The sequence below is a fragment of the Salvelinus fontinalis genome, chromosome 19, assembly GCF_029448725.1.
Source record: "Salvelinus fontinalis isolate EN_2023a chromosome 19, ASM2944872v1, whole genome shotgun sequence".
Classification (NCBI taxonomy): Eukaryota; Metazoa; Chordata; class Actinopteri; order Salmoniformes; family Salmonidae; genus Salvelinus; species Salvelinus fontinalis.
In genome coordinates this window covers 32,808,179-32,821,574 of record NC_074683.1, presented here as the reverse complement: position 1 = coordinate 32,821,574, position 13,396 = coordinate 32,808,179, and the positions used below count along the sequence as shown (strand labels likewise).

General features: G+C 44.2%; 1 protein-coding gene across 1 annotated transcript in view; it reads right to left on the bottom strand.

The window, feature by feature from the left end:
* LOC129816634 (pleckstrin homology domain-containing family M member 3-like) overlaps nucleotides 1–12,407 on the bottom strand; it is an 87,997-nt gene extending 75,590 nt beyond the window's left edge. Inside the window, exons 1-2 of the mRNA XM_055871362.1 lie at nucleotides 12,272–12,407; nucleotides 9,151–10,119 (exon numbers count right to left, since the gene is read on the bottom strand). Coding sequence (XP_055727337.1) covers nucleotides 9,151–9,634 — 484 coding nt within the window. The 5' untranslated portion in view covers nucleotides 9,635–10,119; nucleotides 12,272–12,407. The remainder of the gene's footprint in view (nucleotides 1–9,150; nucleotides 10,120–12,271) is intronic.
* Nucleotides 12,408–13,396: the final 989 nt, after the last annotated feature.

The window sequence follows — 13,396 nt, the reverse complement described above, 5'->3', positions numbered from 1 at the left end:
GTATTTTTTCTGAAATGTTTTAAGACAAGTAATTAGTTATATGAAGTTGGTCTCTGTAATTGTTCTGGCTGCATCAGCACTATATCAGATTGCAGCTGCAATGTAGAACTGTGATTTATACCTGAAAAATGCACATTTAAAAAAAAAAACTATGCTATACCATAAATATGTTATCAGACTGTCATCTTATGAATTTGTTTGTTGGTTAGTGGCTATATATATTTTCATTTAGTCGAATTAGTGATAGCTACTGACGCAGGAAAAAACTGTTGGAGTAAAAAAATGGTGTCTTTTGCTAACGTGTTTAGCTATAGATTTACATATTGTGTCTTCCCTGTAAAACATTTTAAAAATCTGAAATGGTGGCTTTATTCACAAGATCTGTGTCTTTCATTGGGTGTCTTGGACTTGTGATTTAATGATATTTAGATGCTACTATTTAATTGTGACGCTATGCTAGCGATGCTAATCAGTGTGTGGGGGGGGGGGGGGGGGGGGGTGCTCCCGAATCCGGGTTAGGTACTCGGTAGAGGTTAACGTGAGTCTGGAAGGAGTTTACAGTCTAACCAGACACCTAGGTATTTGTAGTTGTCCACATATTCTAAGTCAGAACCGTCCAGAGTAGTGATGCTGGACGGGCGAGCAGGTGCGGGCAGCGATCGGTTGAAGAGCATGCATTTAGTTTTACTTGCATTTAAGAGCAGTTGGAGGCCACGGAAGGAGAGTTGTATGGCATCGAAGCTCATCTGGAGGGTTGTTAACACAGTGTCCAAAGAAGGGCCAGAAGTATACAGAATGGTGTCGTCTGCGTAGAGGTGGATCAGAGAATCATCACTAGCAAGAGCGACATCATTGATGTACACAGAGAAGAGAGTCAGCCCGAGAATTGAACCCTGTGGCACCCCCATAGAGACTGCCAGAAGTCCAGACAACAGGCCCTCCGATTTGACACACTGAACTCTATCAGAGAAGTAGTTGGTGAACCAGGCGAGGCAATCATTTGAGAAACCAAGCCTGTTGAGTCTGCCGATAAGAATATGGTGATTGACAGAGTCGAAAGCATTGGCCAGGACGATGAATACGGCTGCACAGTACTGTCTCTTATCGATGGCAGTTATGATATCGTTTAGGACCTTGAGCATGGCTGGGGTGTACCCATGACCAGCTCTGAAACCAGATTGCATAGCGGAGAAGGTGCGGTTGGATTCGAAATGGTCGGTAATCTGTTTGTTAACTTGGCTTTCGAAGACCTTAGAAAGGCAGGGTAGAATAGATATAGGTCTGTAGCAGTTTGGGTCTAGAGTGTCTCCCCCTTTGAAGAGGGGGATGACCGCGGCAGCTTTCCAATCTTTGGGAATCTCAGACGACACGAAAGAGAGGTTGAACAGGCTAGTAATAGGGGTTGTAACAATTTCGGCAGATCATTTTAGAAAGAGAGGGTCCAGATTGTCTAGCCTGGCTGATTTGTAGGGGTCCAGATTTTGCCGCTCTTTCAGAACATCAGCTATCTGGATTTGGGAGAAGGAGAAATGGGGGAGGCTTGGGCGAGTTGCTGTGTGGGGTACAGGGCTGTTGATCGGGGTAGGGGTAGCCAGGTGGAAAGCATGGCCAGCCGTAGAAAAATGCTTATTGAAATTCTGAATTATAGTGGATTTATCGGTGGTGACAGTATTTCCTAGCCTCAGTGCCATGGGCAACTGGGAGGTGGTGCTCTCACTCTCCTTGGACTTCACAGTGTCCCAGAACTTTTTTGAGTTTGTGCTACAGGATGCAAATTTCTGCTTGAAAAAGCTAGCCTTAGCTTTCCTAACTGCCTGTGTATATTGGTTCCTAACTTCCCTGAAAAGTTGCATATCACGAGGGCTATTCGATGATAATGCAGAACGTCACAGGATGTTTTTGTGCTGGTCTAGGGCAGTCAGGTCTGGAGAGAACCAAGAGCTACATTTTTTGAATGGGGCATGCTTATTTAAGATGGTGAGGAAGGCACTTTTGAAGAATAACCAGGCATCCTCTACTGACGGAATGAGGTCAATATCCTTCCAGGATACCCGGGCCAGGTTGATTAGAAAGGCCTGCTCACTGAAGTGTTTTAGGGAGCGTTTGACAGTGATGAGGGGTGGTCGTTTGACCGCAGACCCATTACGGATGCAGGCAATGAGGCAGTGATTGCTGAGATCTTGGTTGAAAATAGCAGAGGTGTATTTGGAGGGCAAGTTGGTTAGGATGATATCTATGAGGGTGCCAGTGTTTACGGCTTTGGGGCTGTACCTGGTAGGTTCATTGATAATTTGTGTGAGATTGAGGGCATCAAGCTTAGATTGTAGGATGGCCGGGGTGTTAAGCATGTCCCAGTTTAGGTCACCTAGCAGCACGAGCTCTGAAGATAGATGGGGGGGCAATCAGTTCACATATGGTGTTCAGAGCACAGCTGGGGGCAGAGGGTGGTCTATAGCAAGCGGCAACAGTGAGAGACTTGTTTCTGGAAAGGTGGATTTTTAAAAGTAGAAGCTCGAATTGTTTGGGTACAGACCTGGATAGTAAGACAGAACTCTGCAGGCTATCTCTGCAGTAGATTGCAACACCGCCCCCCTTTGGCCGTTTTATCTTGTCGGAAAATGTTATAGTTAGGGATGGAATATTATGATTTATATCCCAGGACAAATTAACTAGCAACAGCAAGCTAGCTAAATAGGACAAATTAGCTAGCAACTAGCTAAATTGCCATACATGTTTAATGCTTTTCCTTCCTGTCCCCAAATTAATGTAATTGGTTCAGAGTTTGTTTTGATATTTTAACCTGTGTGTCGTGATCGTGTTTGGTGTAGGGGGACAAAATAAATGTATGCACGTGAAAGGCTTAAACAGTTCAGTGTAGGGCTTAAACAGGGATGTGACGATAAACACTGTAGCAGGGGCCAGGGTGTAATTTGGGGGGAGGTTTGTACCGGGAATAGGGAGAACTGGTTAGGTCAGCTCACTTAGCTAAACCTGCCAAAGACATAAAGGGCAGATAGGGACTGCTCTAGCAATTATCTTACTGTACTGACTGACTGCCACACCCAGACAGACCAACGACTGGGACAGCCAATCATAACAACAAGTGCCATTTTATAACTTTGGCCTTTAAAGAAGCAGATGTTGGACCCCCTGGTGATTCCTGGACACCATGACAGACAGACCCAAAGAGGTCAGGAATAAAGTAAACATCCCTAACATAGAGTTAGTTAACTAACTATGTTAACACAGTATTTCTACTTGCACACCATCATCTGCACATCTATCACTTCAATGTTAATTTGCTCAATTGTAATTACCTCGCTACTATGGCCTATTTATTGCCTTACCTCCTTACTCAATTTGCACACACTGTATATAGACTTTTCTATTGTGTTATTGACTGTACTTTTGTTTATCTCATGTGTAACTCTGTGTTGTTTTTTTGTCGCACTGCTTTGCTTCATCTTGGGCCAGGACGCAGTTGTGAAGGAGAACTTGTTCTCAACTAGCTTACCTGGTTAAATAAAGGTGAAATATATATATATATATATATATATATATTTTAAAGATACATATATTAAGTGTTGTATTTAATTCTGTGGCGTCCCTAATTAAATCAAAAGCCAAAATAACAGAGATTCATTAGATGAATGAACCAATGGAAAGACCAATTAACAGCTAATAAAGCTAGGCTATACATTCAAATCCCTGAGGTACATGTCTGGTCAAATGTCTTAAGAGGACAATATAAAACCTTACTGAGTAGAGTGGTAAATGAAGTAAAACCTCTACAGCACTAGAACACTGACAGCTGAAGGCTCAGTGACGCCCGCTCGCTCTCGCATGCCGAAATCAACTGATCCATCAACATTAGCATGTGTGTTGCTGAGGAAATCAGTATATGTCACCCCACCGGGACTCAGCAGCAGTGTGTGGGCTGGGCTCGTTATGGGGGAACAGCTACCAGTGAGACAGAGTGAAAGCATTCTTGCATGCCAGTAGCTCCAAAGCCTCCTTTCCCTGTTGCATCCAATGTGAAAACATTAACTGCAGTGGACCCCCATGTTATTCAAGGTAGTGGGGATGTCATGGTTCACTCTCTTAGCAATTAAACAGATATGCTGAGGTTTGTCCTAAGAAGAGATGGGCCCTAGCCTAGGCCTACCTACACACGTCATCAAATGTCATGGAAATATGTTACAGGGCATGAGAGGATTCAACTAGGCTACAGTGTATAAAAGCATTGCCAACCATAACGACTGGCAAAGAGCAGTATGTATTCTGATGCAAAGTGCTGTTGAATGCAGCCCATGCTTTTACTGTCCTCTTGTGTAGCATAACTATCCATCCCTCCTCCCTGCCCAGAGCCAACTAAGGCCTTTTCAGTCAAATGCTAATCCTTCCTAATATGAGGGATAATTGGGACACTCTCTTTCTCCTTATTTGGGTCTGTTTGGTGACAGAATGACATCCTATTATGGTCTTTGGTGAAGATCTTTCACATTCACATCCCTAAACAAACACAAACAGGCAGACTAAACAATGCGTCAGGGAGGTTGGTATTATTCACCACATCCTGACTGGCCACTGCAGTGGAAGCTCAGTTCCATCAGAATAAAATGCTGGCCGCGGCAGTACAGCCTAGGCACAATTGTTTTCTGTAGGACACTGAAATCATCTTCATAACGTGGAAGTGGAAGCTAGTCCCAGGCTTAATCTAAGTGTCATGATAACCTAAGTACTAAAACTGGGCGATAAATTACCTGAGTTGATGTGAAAACTATGAATAGAACTATATGTTTATAACTTCTCATTCGAATGCTGTAATTTTATCTAAACCATCAGGTGTACACCGACCCCAGCTAAGTAACTCATGCAAAGAGTTAAAGCGCAATTATGTGTTTTATCTCCAGTACGTTGCCATGACTGTCAGTTATGTAGCTGCTCTACTGATAATCTCAGTGTGTCCTTGCTGGGATGACACAATCAGTCTACTACCGGAGAATATTAACACCAAACACATTGGTTCACCGTTCCACGGGAGCGGACAGTACACAGCATACCATAATGTTCTGAATAATGGCCAAGTCTACCTCGCTCCTTATTCTACTGAACCGCTTTGGCGCAACAAACACAAGTCCAACATTTATCGGAAACTGTTAAACTACCTGTTCACTACCCTCCTGCTCTCCGGGGATGTGCAACTCAATCCTGGGCCCAACATCACCGAGCCAGCGATACGCACCGGAGTGGAAAGCGGTGGATGGCCTCGTCCACTGATCGTCGCCGCTGTGGAAGTGGGTGAGTGCTATGGTCCTATGGTTTCTCTCGACTCACCCGGCTCCAGGATAGATTTTGACTCTTCAAACATACCAAAGTCGCTATATGCGATCCCTGACTCTGCTTCTGGTACGCAAGCTGTTTTAATTAGTTCCCCGCTTCCAGTGCAGGCGGGAGGGGTTGTTAATTGCGCTACCGAACTGTCCCTAATCAAAACGAAACAAAACGGCCTAAACCCAGCCGTCAGAAAACACAGAAAATTTAACTTTTTTCAATGTGTCAATCACTCTCGAGTCATCTGGGACCCACGAGCTAAGCCCAAGGGACTACTAGGGGGGCACTTGAACATTCGTAGTGTCATTCCAAAAAGTGATCAAATTCAACATCTACTCACAGACTCCAACCTTGACTTTCTCTGCCTCTCAGAGACATGGCTCCATAAAAACTCTCCATCTGCTGCTTTGATTGTGCCTGGCTACAATGTTTTCAGGAGAGACAGGACTGAAGGAAGAGGAGGGGGTGTGATGATTTACATTAAAGAACATATCCGATGTAAACAAATTGAGTGGTCATGTGATAATGAACTAGAATGTATTGGCCTAAACATTACACTGTCTCCCCAAATGTCTTTTACCCTCATTGGAATGTATAGGCCACCTTCCACAAAAGTGTGTTTTTTGATCAGTTTAATAACATGCTTAGGGAATGTGATTTTGGGAAAGAGGTCATCTTAATGGGAGATTTTAACATTAATTATGAAGACAAGTGTTGTAGGAAAACCCTCAAACGGATCACTAATACCTTTGACCTTACACAGCTAGTTAAAGGGCCAACCAGGGTGACTTGTTGCTCTAAAACACAGATTGATTTGGTGTTCAGTAATAAACCAGAGAGAGTGACTAAATCATTCAATATGGTTACTGGGCTATCTGATCATAATCTGACACTCATAGCCAGAAAGCTGTCTAAGAGCAGGTTTAACCTCTCTACTGTTAGAAAGCCTGATCAACTAAGAATACCTAAGAGTGAATTAAGCTATTTTGAAAACGCAATTAAGGGAATTAACTGGAATGATCTCTTGTCCTATGCAGACGTGGAAGCTGATAGTCAAGTTTTTCTATCCACAATCCAGACTACATTAAATGGTTTCCTAAAGAAAATCAAATCCAAACCTGGCCAAAAGAGCACTCTTCCTTGGCTAAATGGAGAAATCTGGAAATTGATGAAGGAACGAGATTATAATCTAAAAATAGCCCTAAGATCCAAATTAGAGCATGACAGACGTAGGTTTACCATGTTGAGAAATAAGGTGATGAAAGAAATCAGACAGGCCAAGGCAAACTTTTTTATTAACATAATTGGTGAAGCAAAGGGAAATTCTAAACTGATCTGGGAGAATCTAAAAAAGTTAACAGGGAAAGACCATAGTAACACTGCAAAAAGACTAGAAATCATGGTGAATAACAATCTAACACAGGATGCAGTCGAAATAGCAATAGCCTTCAATTCCTACTTTATTGACTCTGTCAGGGTACTGACACAGAACCCTTCCACTGGTTTCTTGGGCTCAGTGCTAGTAAATGATGCTCAACCTGTCTTCATCATAAGGGAGGTTTCTGAGTCAAAGGTGGACAAGGTGATTAGCTCACTAAAGAACTCTAAAGCCAAAGATGTGTTTGGGATGGACTCTACCTTTCTTAAAAACTACAAAGAGTCACTCATTGGCCCCATTACTAAGGTCACCAACACATCTATTGGTCTCGGGGTGTTTCCAAGGGTATGGAAGTCGGCCATAATAACGGCCATCTTTAAATCAGGCGACCCTGCTGACGTGAGTAACTACAGGCCCATTAGTATACTACCTGTGGTGTCAAAGGTTGTTGAAAAGTGTGTAGCAGAACAACTGATTGCCCACCTCAACAACAGCCCCTTCACATTACATTCCATGCAGTTTGGCTTCAGAGCGAAACACTCCACAGAAACGGCCAACTGCTTTCTTCTGGAAAATGTGAAGTCCAAGATGGACAAAGGGGGCGTTGTTGGGGCTGTGTTTCTGGACCTAAGGAAGGCTTTTGATACTGTTAACCATGAGATTCTCATCACAAAATTGTCCAAGTTCAACTTTTCCCCCGATGCCTTGAGATGGATGAAATCATACCTTGAAGGCAGAACTCAGTGTGTCAGAGTGAGCAATGAGCTGTCGCCCACTCTTAGCTATGATGTGGGTGTGCCCCAAGGGTCAATACTGGGGCCCCTCCTGTTCAGCCTGTACATTAATGATCTGCCTTCTGTCTGTACTGGGTCTGAAGTTCAAATGTATGCAGATGATACAGTGATATATGTGCATGCAAAGAGCAAACAACAAGCTGCACAAGAACTCACTACTGTAATGGTCCAGGTTACAAAGTGGCTCAGTGACTCGTGTTTGCATCTCAATGTGAAAAAAACTGTTTGCATGTTCTTCACAAAGAGGGCAACAGATGCTACTGAGCCAGATGTCTATGTGTCAGGGGAGAAGCTCCAGGTGGTATCTGATTTTAAGTACCTTGGCATCATACTTGATTCCAACCTCTCTTTTAAAAAGCATGTGAAAAGGGTAATTCAAATAACCAAATTCAACCTAGCTAATTTCCGATTTATACGAAATTGTTTGACTACAGAGGTAGCAAAACTGTACTTCAAATCTATGATGCTCCTCCACTTAACATACTGCTTGACTAGTTGGGCCCAAGCTTGCTGTACAACAGTAAGACCTATTCAGTCTGTCTACAAACAGGCTCTCAAAGTGCTTGATAGGAAGCCCAATAGCCATCATCACTGTCACATCCTCAGAAAGCATGAGCTCCTGAGTTGGGAAAATCTTGTGCAATACACCGACGCATGTCTTGTATTCAAGATCCCAAATGGCCTGGCTCCCCCTCCACTCAGTATTTTTGTTAAACAGAAAACCCAAACATATGGCAGCAGATCTACAAGGTCTGCCATGAGAGGTGACTGTATAGTTCCCCTAAGGAAAAGCACCTTTAGTAAATCCGCTTTCTCTGTGAGAGCTTCCCATGTCTGGAATACACTGCCATCAGACACACATAACTGCACCACATATCACACTTTCACAAAATGCTTGAAGACATGGCTAAAGGTCAATCAGATTTGTGAACATAATCCCTAGCTGTGTGTTGCCGCTTTCCATGTCTGTTGTCTGTAACTTGTGAGGTGTGGAAACACTTCGTTGCTTTTATGAATTTTGTCTTACTGCTTTTTGTTCTATGTTGCTCTGTCTGTATGCTACGTCTTGCTTGTCCTATGTTGCTATGTCAGTATGCTATGTCTTGTTCTATGTTGCTTATGTCTATATTGTAATTGTTTTTAATAACCTGCCCAGGGACTGCGGTTGAAAATTAGCCGGCTGGCTAAAACCGGCACTTTTACTGAAACGTTGATTAATGTGCACTGTCCCTGTAAAAATAAACTCAAACTCAACAATGTGAACTACAGTTTGTGTTTAATTATCCTTTAAACTACTCCTACTAGTTTGAGGGTTGTAGCCATCAATTGTCTCTTTAACAATCACCCGTATTAGCACACTTATTCCATTTAAAACTTCACCTTTCTCTAGTCTAGGCTACTTATCGTAATAAACATTATCAGTAAAATGCGATAAATTATCGGCATGGTCGGCGTCCATAATTTCCGGTTTATCGTCCCAGCTCTACTAAGTACATGTCATGATAGCCTATTTAGCAAACATTTTGAAGATTTGTTTGAAGCTCATAGACACTGACATTGATTTGAGTATCAACCAATAATAAATAGGCAGTATGTCCTTATCAGCTAACCAAAGAAGGACACACTGTCTCCTTCCTGCCTTACCTTCTTCTCTCTGGTCGTTGAGAGCCATGTTCTTCAGCGTGTTCTTGTCCACAGCAGGCAGGCCGTTAGCGTTGTCCGTGTAGGACGGCCGGTAATTAACATCAGACCGCGAGCGGTTGTGGCCTTTCTTAAAGGCGGCGTTAGAGGAGGTGTTGTTGGTGTCTTTGGTGTGGGCGGCCAGGTCATTAGTGGAACGAGCACGGCTCCTTTTCCCCTGCCTCAGAGCCAGCACGCTGAAGGCTGAGGGCTGGTCAGCCCAGGCCACGTTACGCGGGGACACCTCGGTCCCCTGCTCCCCAGCCAGCAGGCCCCACACCCCGCTAGAGCTCAGCTTCCCCAGGGCTACAGACATCTCCTGCAGCTTGGGGTGGTGCTGCCTGGGCTGCCGGACCCCCTCCCCTCCCTGGCCTCTACCTCCGTCCAGGCAGTGTAGAAAGTCCTCGGTGGCCTCCAGGGCAGGGCTAATGTCCTCCACCTCCTCCATGGTGCTCCTCGGCTTGGCCCCGTGTGGAGGCTGTTAGGGCAGGCGGGGTGGTGGTTCTCTATGGGGCTGGGTGGTTCTCTATGGGGCTGGGTGGTTCTCTATGGGGCTGGGTGGTTCTCTATGGGGCTGGGTGGTTCTCTGGGCAGGGGACGATCCAAGCGGCTCTGGACCTCGCAGCTGAAGCATCTGCAGTCTGAGCCCCAGAGGGAAGCCGTGTTCCTCGAGGGCAGTAGGCTTCTTCCAGGAAAACAATTCCTCGTTAACACAGCTCTGTTAATCCACTAGCTAGAGAAACTCTTATTGAGTTTATGACAGAGTTTTGGGGTGGCACTGCTTTTCTTACACAGGCTGATGGCTCTCTCTCTGTGTCTGTGTGAGTCAGCTCTCACATGAATCCACATGAGGATGTGTGTAACAAAGAAGAATGCTCCTCCTCCACATTGGATGATGATGATGCCATCAAAAGGGCACAATGTGAGGTTTCACTGTGTCATGGGACAGAAAAGGGAACAGAAAAAGGAAGCATGTCAGGGTTGATTACTAGAACGTAAGAAAACACTGAACAGGGTGAAGATCAGATATGTTTAGCAATGAACAAGGCTTAGCAAGCTTAACATTTCCTGATCTCATCAAACAACATAGCCATTATCCAGTTGACAGATAACAGTTTACAAACACTTCCAACAATCTTAGCTCATAAACCTTTTGTAAATCAAAGACAATTACCTACAATCAATCAGCTACTCTCAACCACCGGATGCCCCCTCGGCTGTTCGGATCAACCCGGGTAGAGGGAGTAAATGGAATAGCCTAGTCTAACACATAGACCCTCGGCTGTTTGGATCAACCCGGGTAGAGGGAGTAAATGGAATAGCCTAGTCTAACACACAGACCCTCGGCTGTTCGGATCAACCCGGGTAGAGGGAGTAAATGGAATAGCCTAGTCTAACACACAGACAGCTAACCTGTGCCTCAGGCTTGGACTAACCTGGTTGGGGCGGGGTTCCCTTCCTTCTGGCCAGACAGTTTAGCCTCTCACTTCCAGGGTTTGTTGCAATTGTTCTCTTCCTCATCCCTCGCTATCTCTCTCTCTTTGTCACTGACAGGCCCATTGCTCCCTCCCAGCTCTGGGTCTTTCACTTTCTTCCAGACATGAATTATTTAGAGAACATCACCACTAGCCTATCCCTGGATGGCATACAGGCAGCACTTCACTGGGAAAGGGGGGTGATGTGAGGAGAGGCGGTTAGGAGAGGAGAGGGGTGAGTTGGAGGGAGGTGAGGGGCTGAGGTGGGGGTGAGGTAAGGGGGTGAGATAAGTGCCGGGCCATATATAAAATTAATGTTTTAGCACGATATTCCAAATGCCTGTAGCGCAACAATCAAGTTTAATTTAAAAAATGTGATTGTCTGCTTGTTTTCATATCTTTTTGGTCTTGTCTACTTCGCGCCTTCTGTGCTGTGCAGCTTCCCATTTACACACACACACACACACACACACACACACACACACACACACACACACACACACACACACACACCAAGCCACGCCTCCTGCCACTCACAACAAAGATGAGAGATCACTTCTTCCTCTCTGACAAGCGGTTTCAACTCGCTATTTGCATTTGAGGCTTGGTCGAAGAGAATCGGACATATGGTCAGGTAGTGTATACTATCCGGAATCCCCCATAAGTCTGGGGGAAAAAATCTAGATATTCTTTTTAGGCCATGTCACCCAGCCCTATGTGAGGGGGTGTGGTGAAGAGGGGATGAGGTGGAGGTGGAGGGAGGGATGAGGTGGATGGATCAAGGAGGGCAGCCACCTAGTGCATGAATGTCTGAGTGACCTAGTGCATGACTGTCTGAGTCAAGCAGCACCACCAGCAGCAAGGAGCAGCAGTCACGACTGTGTGTCCTCACCTTACTCAGCAGACTAGCAGGTGTGACACAGAAGCACACTGTCCCTCCTCACTGACTGTCTATTTATAGCCCTCTCACACAGCAGGCATCATAACTTCCCTCATTGCAGTAGCTAGGACAGGTGTGTGTGTGTGTGCATGTAGTCTACACATTTGTATATTATCTATTCATTTGACATGAATGAGGTAACTAACTGAAGGAGTGGCTCTGGTGTAATTAACAATTCCTTGATCAATACAAGGGGACAGCGCTGTCAAGACAGGTGCCTTGCTTATAACTTCTGACAACAGTGCAGCATGCAATGCAGCTATCCTAGCAAGCTGCTTAGTTAGTTATCGTTTTACATATACATCCAGACCAGCTACATCCTGGTTCAGTGATTCACTAACATAGTTAGCTAGCTAGTTCCAAGCTAACACCGAATATTGGTTCACTTCTAACATTAGTCTTTGACATAATACTTAGTAAAGCTTTCCTACCAAACTAGCGAGATAAACGGCTAGCAGTTGTGAATGTCCATCATCTAGTTAGCAAGCTAGCTAACAACGTCAACTAGCCTCCCATCCTTGAACAATGTAATTTCGATTCTAGCGGTAAAACCATCTAGCTACACGCGCAAATATTTATCTATATTTGTTAATATCATTGTTCGGAAAAAAAAGAAGATAAATACCCACAAACTCGGTGTCGAAAGAATAATTAATAAGTCTTGACTCACCTGATTCTGTTCACAAATATATAATTTTCTGGTCCGTCAGAGAAAACGTTCACCGGATAGAACTGATAGTTCCTTCATTAAATGTTCCGTTTCTTCCAACTTGTGTGAGTTGGCCATGCATTCTGGAGAAAGGGTGTCCTGATTCTCAACCATTCATTTCCCCCAGATCAGTTCAGAGAAATTACTGTAGAGAGTTGTCAATTTTGCAATAACATGGGATTTATAATTGATTCTATAAGTAATAATACAATAGTATGATACTACCAACATGATAATTCTGGTGTAATTATAATCTCAACATGGATGGAAACAACATGATATTACACAAGTGTGTGTAGTAATAATTATTGAGAAACTTTTGGTGAGTTGACAAACCTTTCAGTTACTACATCTGTGCCTAATTTATTCTGCATCCCTATGTCTCATTGTCCCACTGTGTTTTGCATGAAAATAACATAGCTTTTTTGTAACTGAACATTTAAAGTCCTTTTAAATTACTCCAACCCTGTTTCATACCCATTCCCCAACATCACACAAATTAACCTACAGTTGCGGCAAAACCAATATAATACTAATTTAATGACGAAGGCAGGTGACAGCAGCAGGGGTCACATATCAAACTGAAAATCCTCCAACAAAGGTCATAAAGACATTTCTCTAATGACAAATCTGAGTGGAGGGGTGGGGGAAAGGGGGATGAGCAGGGAGAGAACGGAGCATATTTTTTTCCCTAATGGGGCAAAGCTAGCGGTGCTTGAAGCTACCCAGCGTCCATTGTGCTGACCCTACAGAAAGAGAAACATTAGTCTCTTTCAGGCCAGAGAGAGAAACACAGTAATTATCGTGGGCTCTCTCGCCTAAACATGCAACCTCCCCTCCCTCGGTCACTCAGAGCCCCCCTGTACCCTTTCTATGTGCTTATTGTCTAGGCTTGTTTTTAAAAAATCCTTCTCTAATGAAGGAGGAGGGGGCCCTGCCCGGGCTAATGGGCTAAAATATGTTCCTCTCCGGAGCATTGTTGTGGGATAATGGCTCTATGAGCCCCAGCTGTAAACTTGCAGACGCCATATTGTGTATGACCTACATAGAGCTGCATGTGAACTCTTGCTAAATGCTATTTGTCCC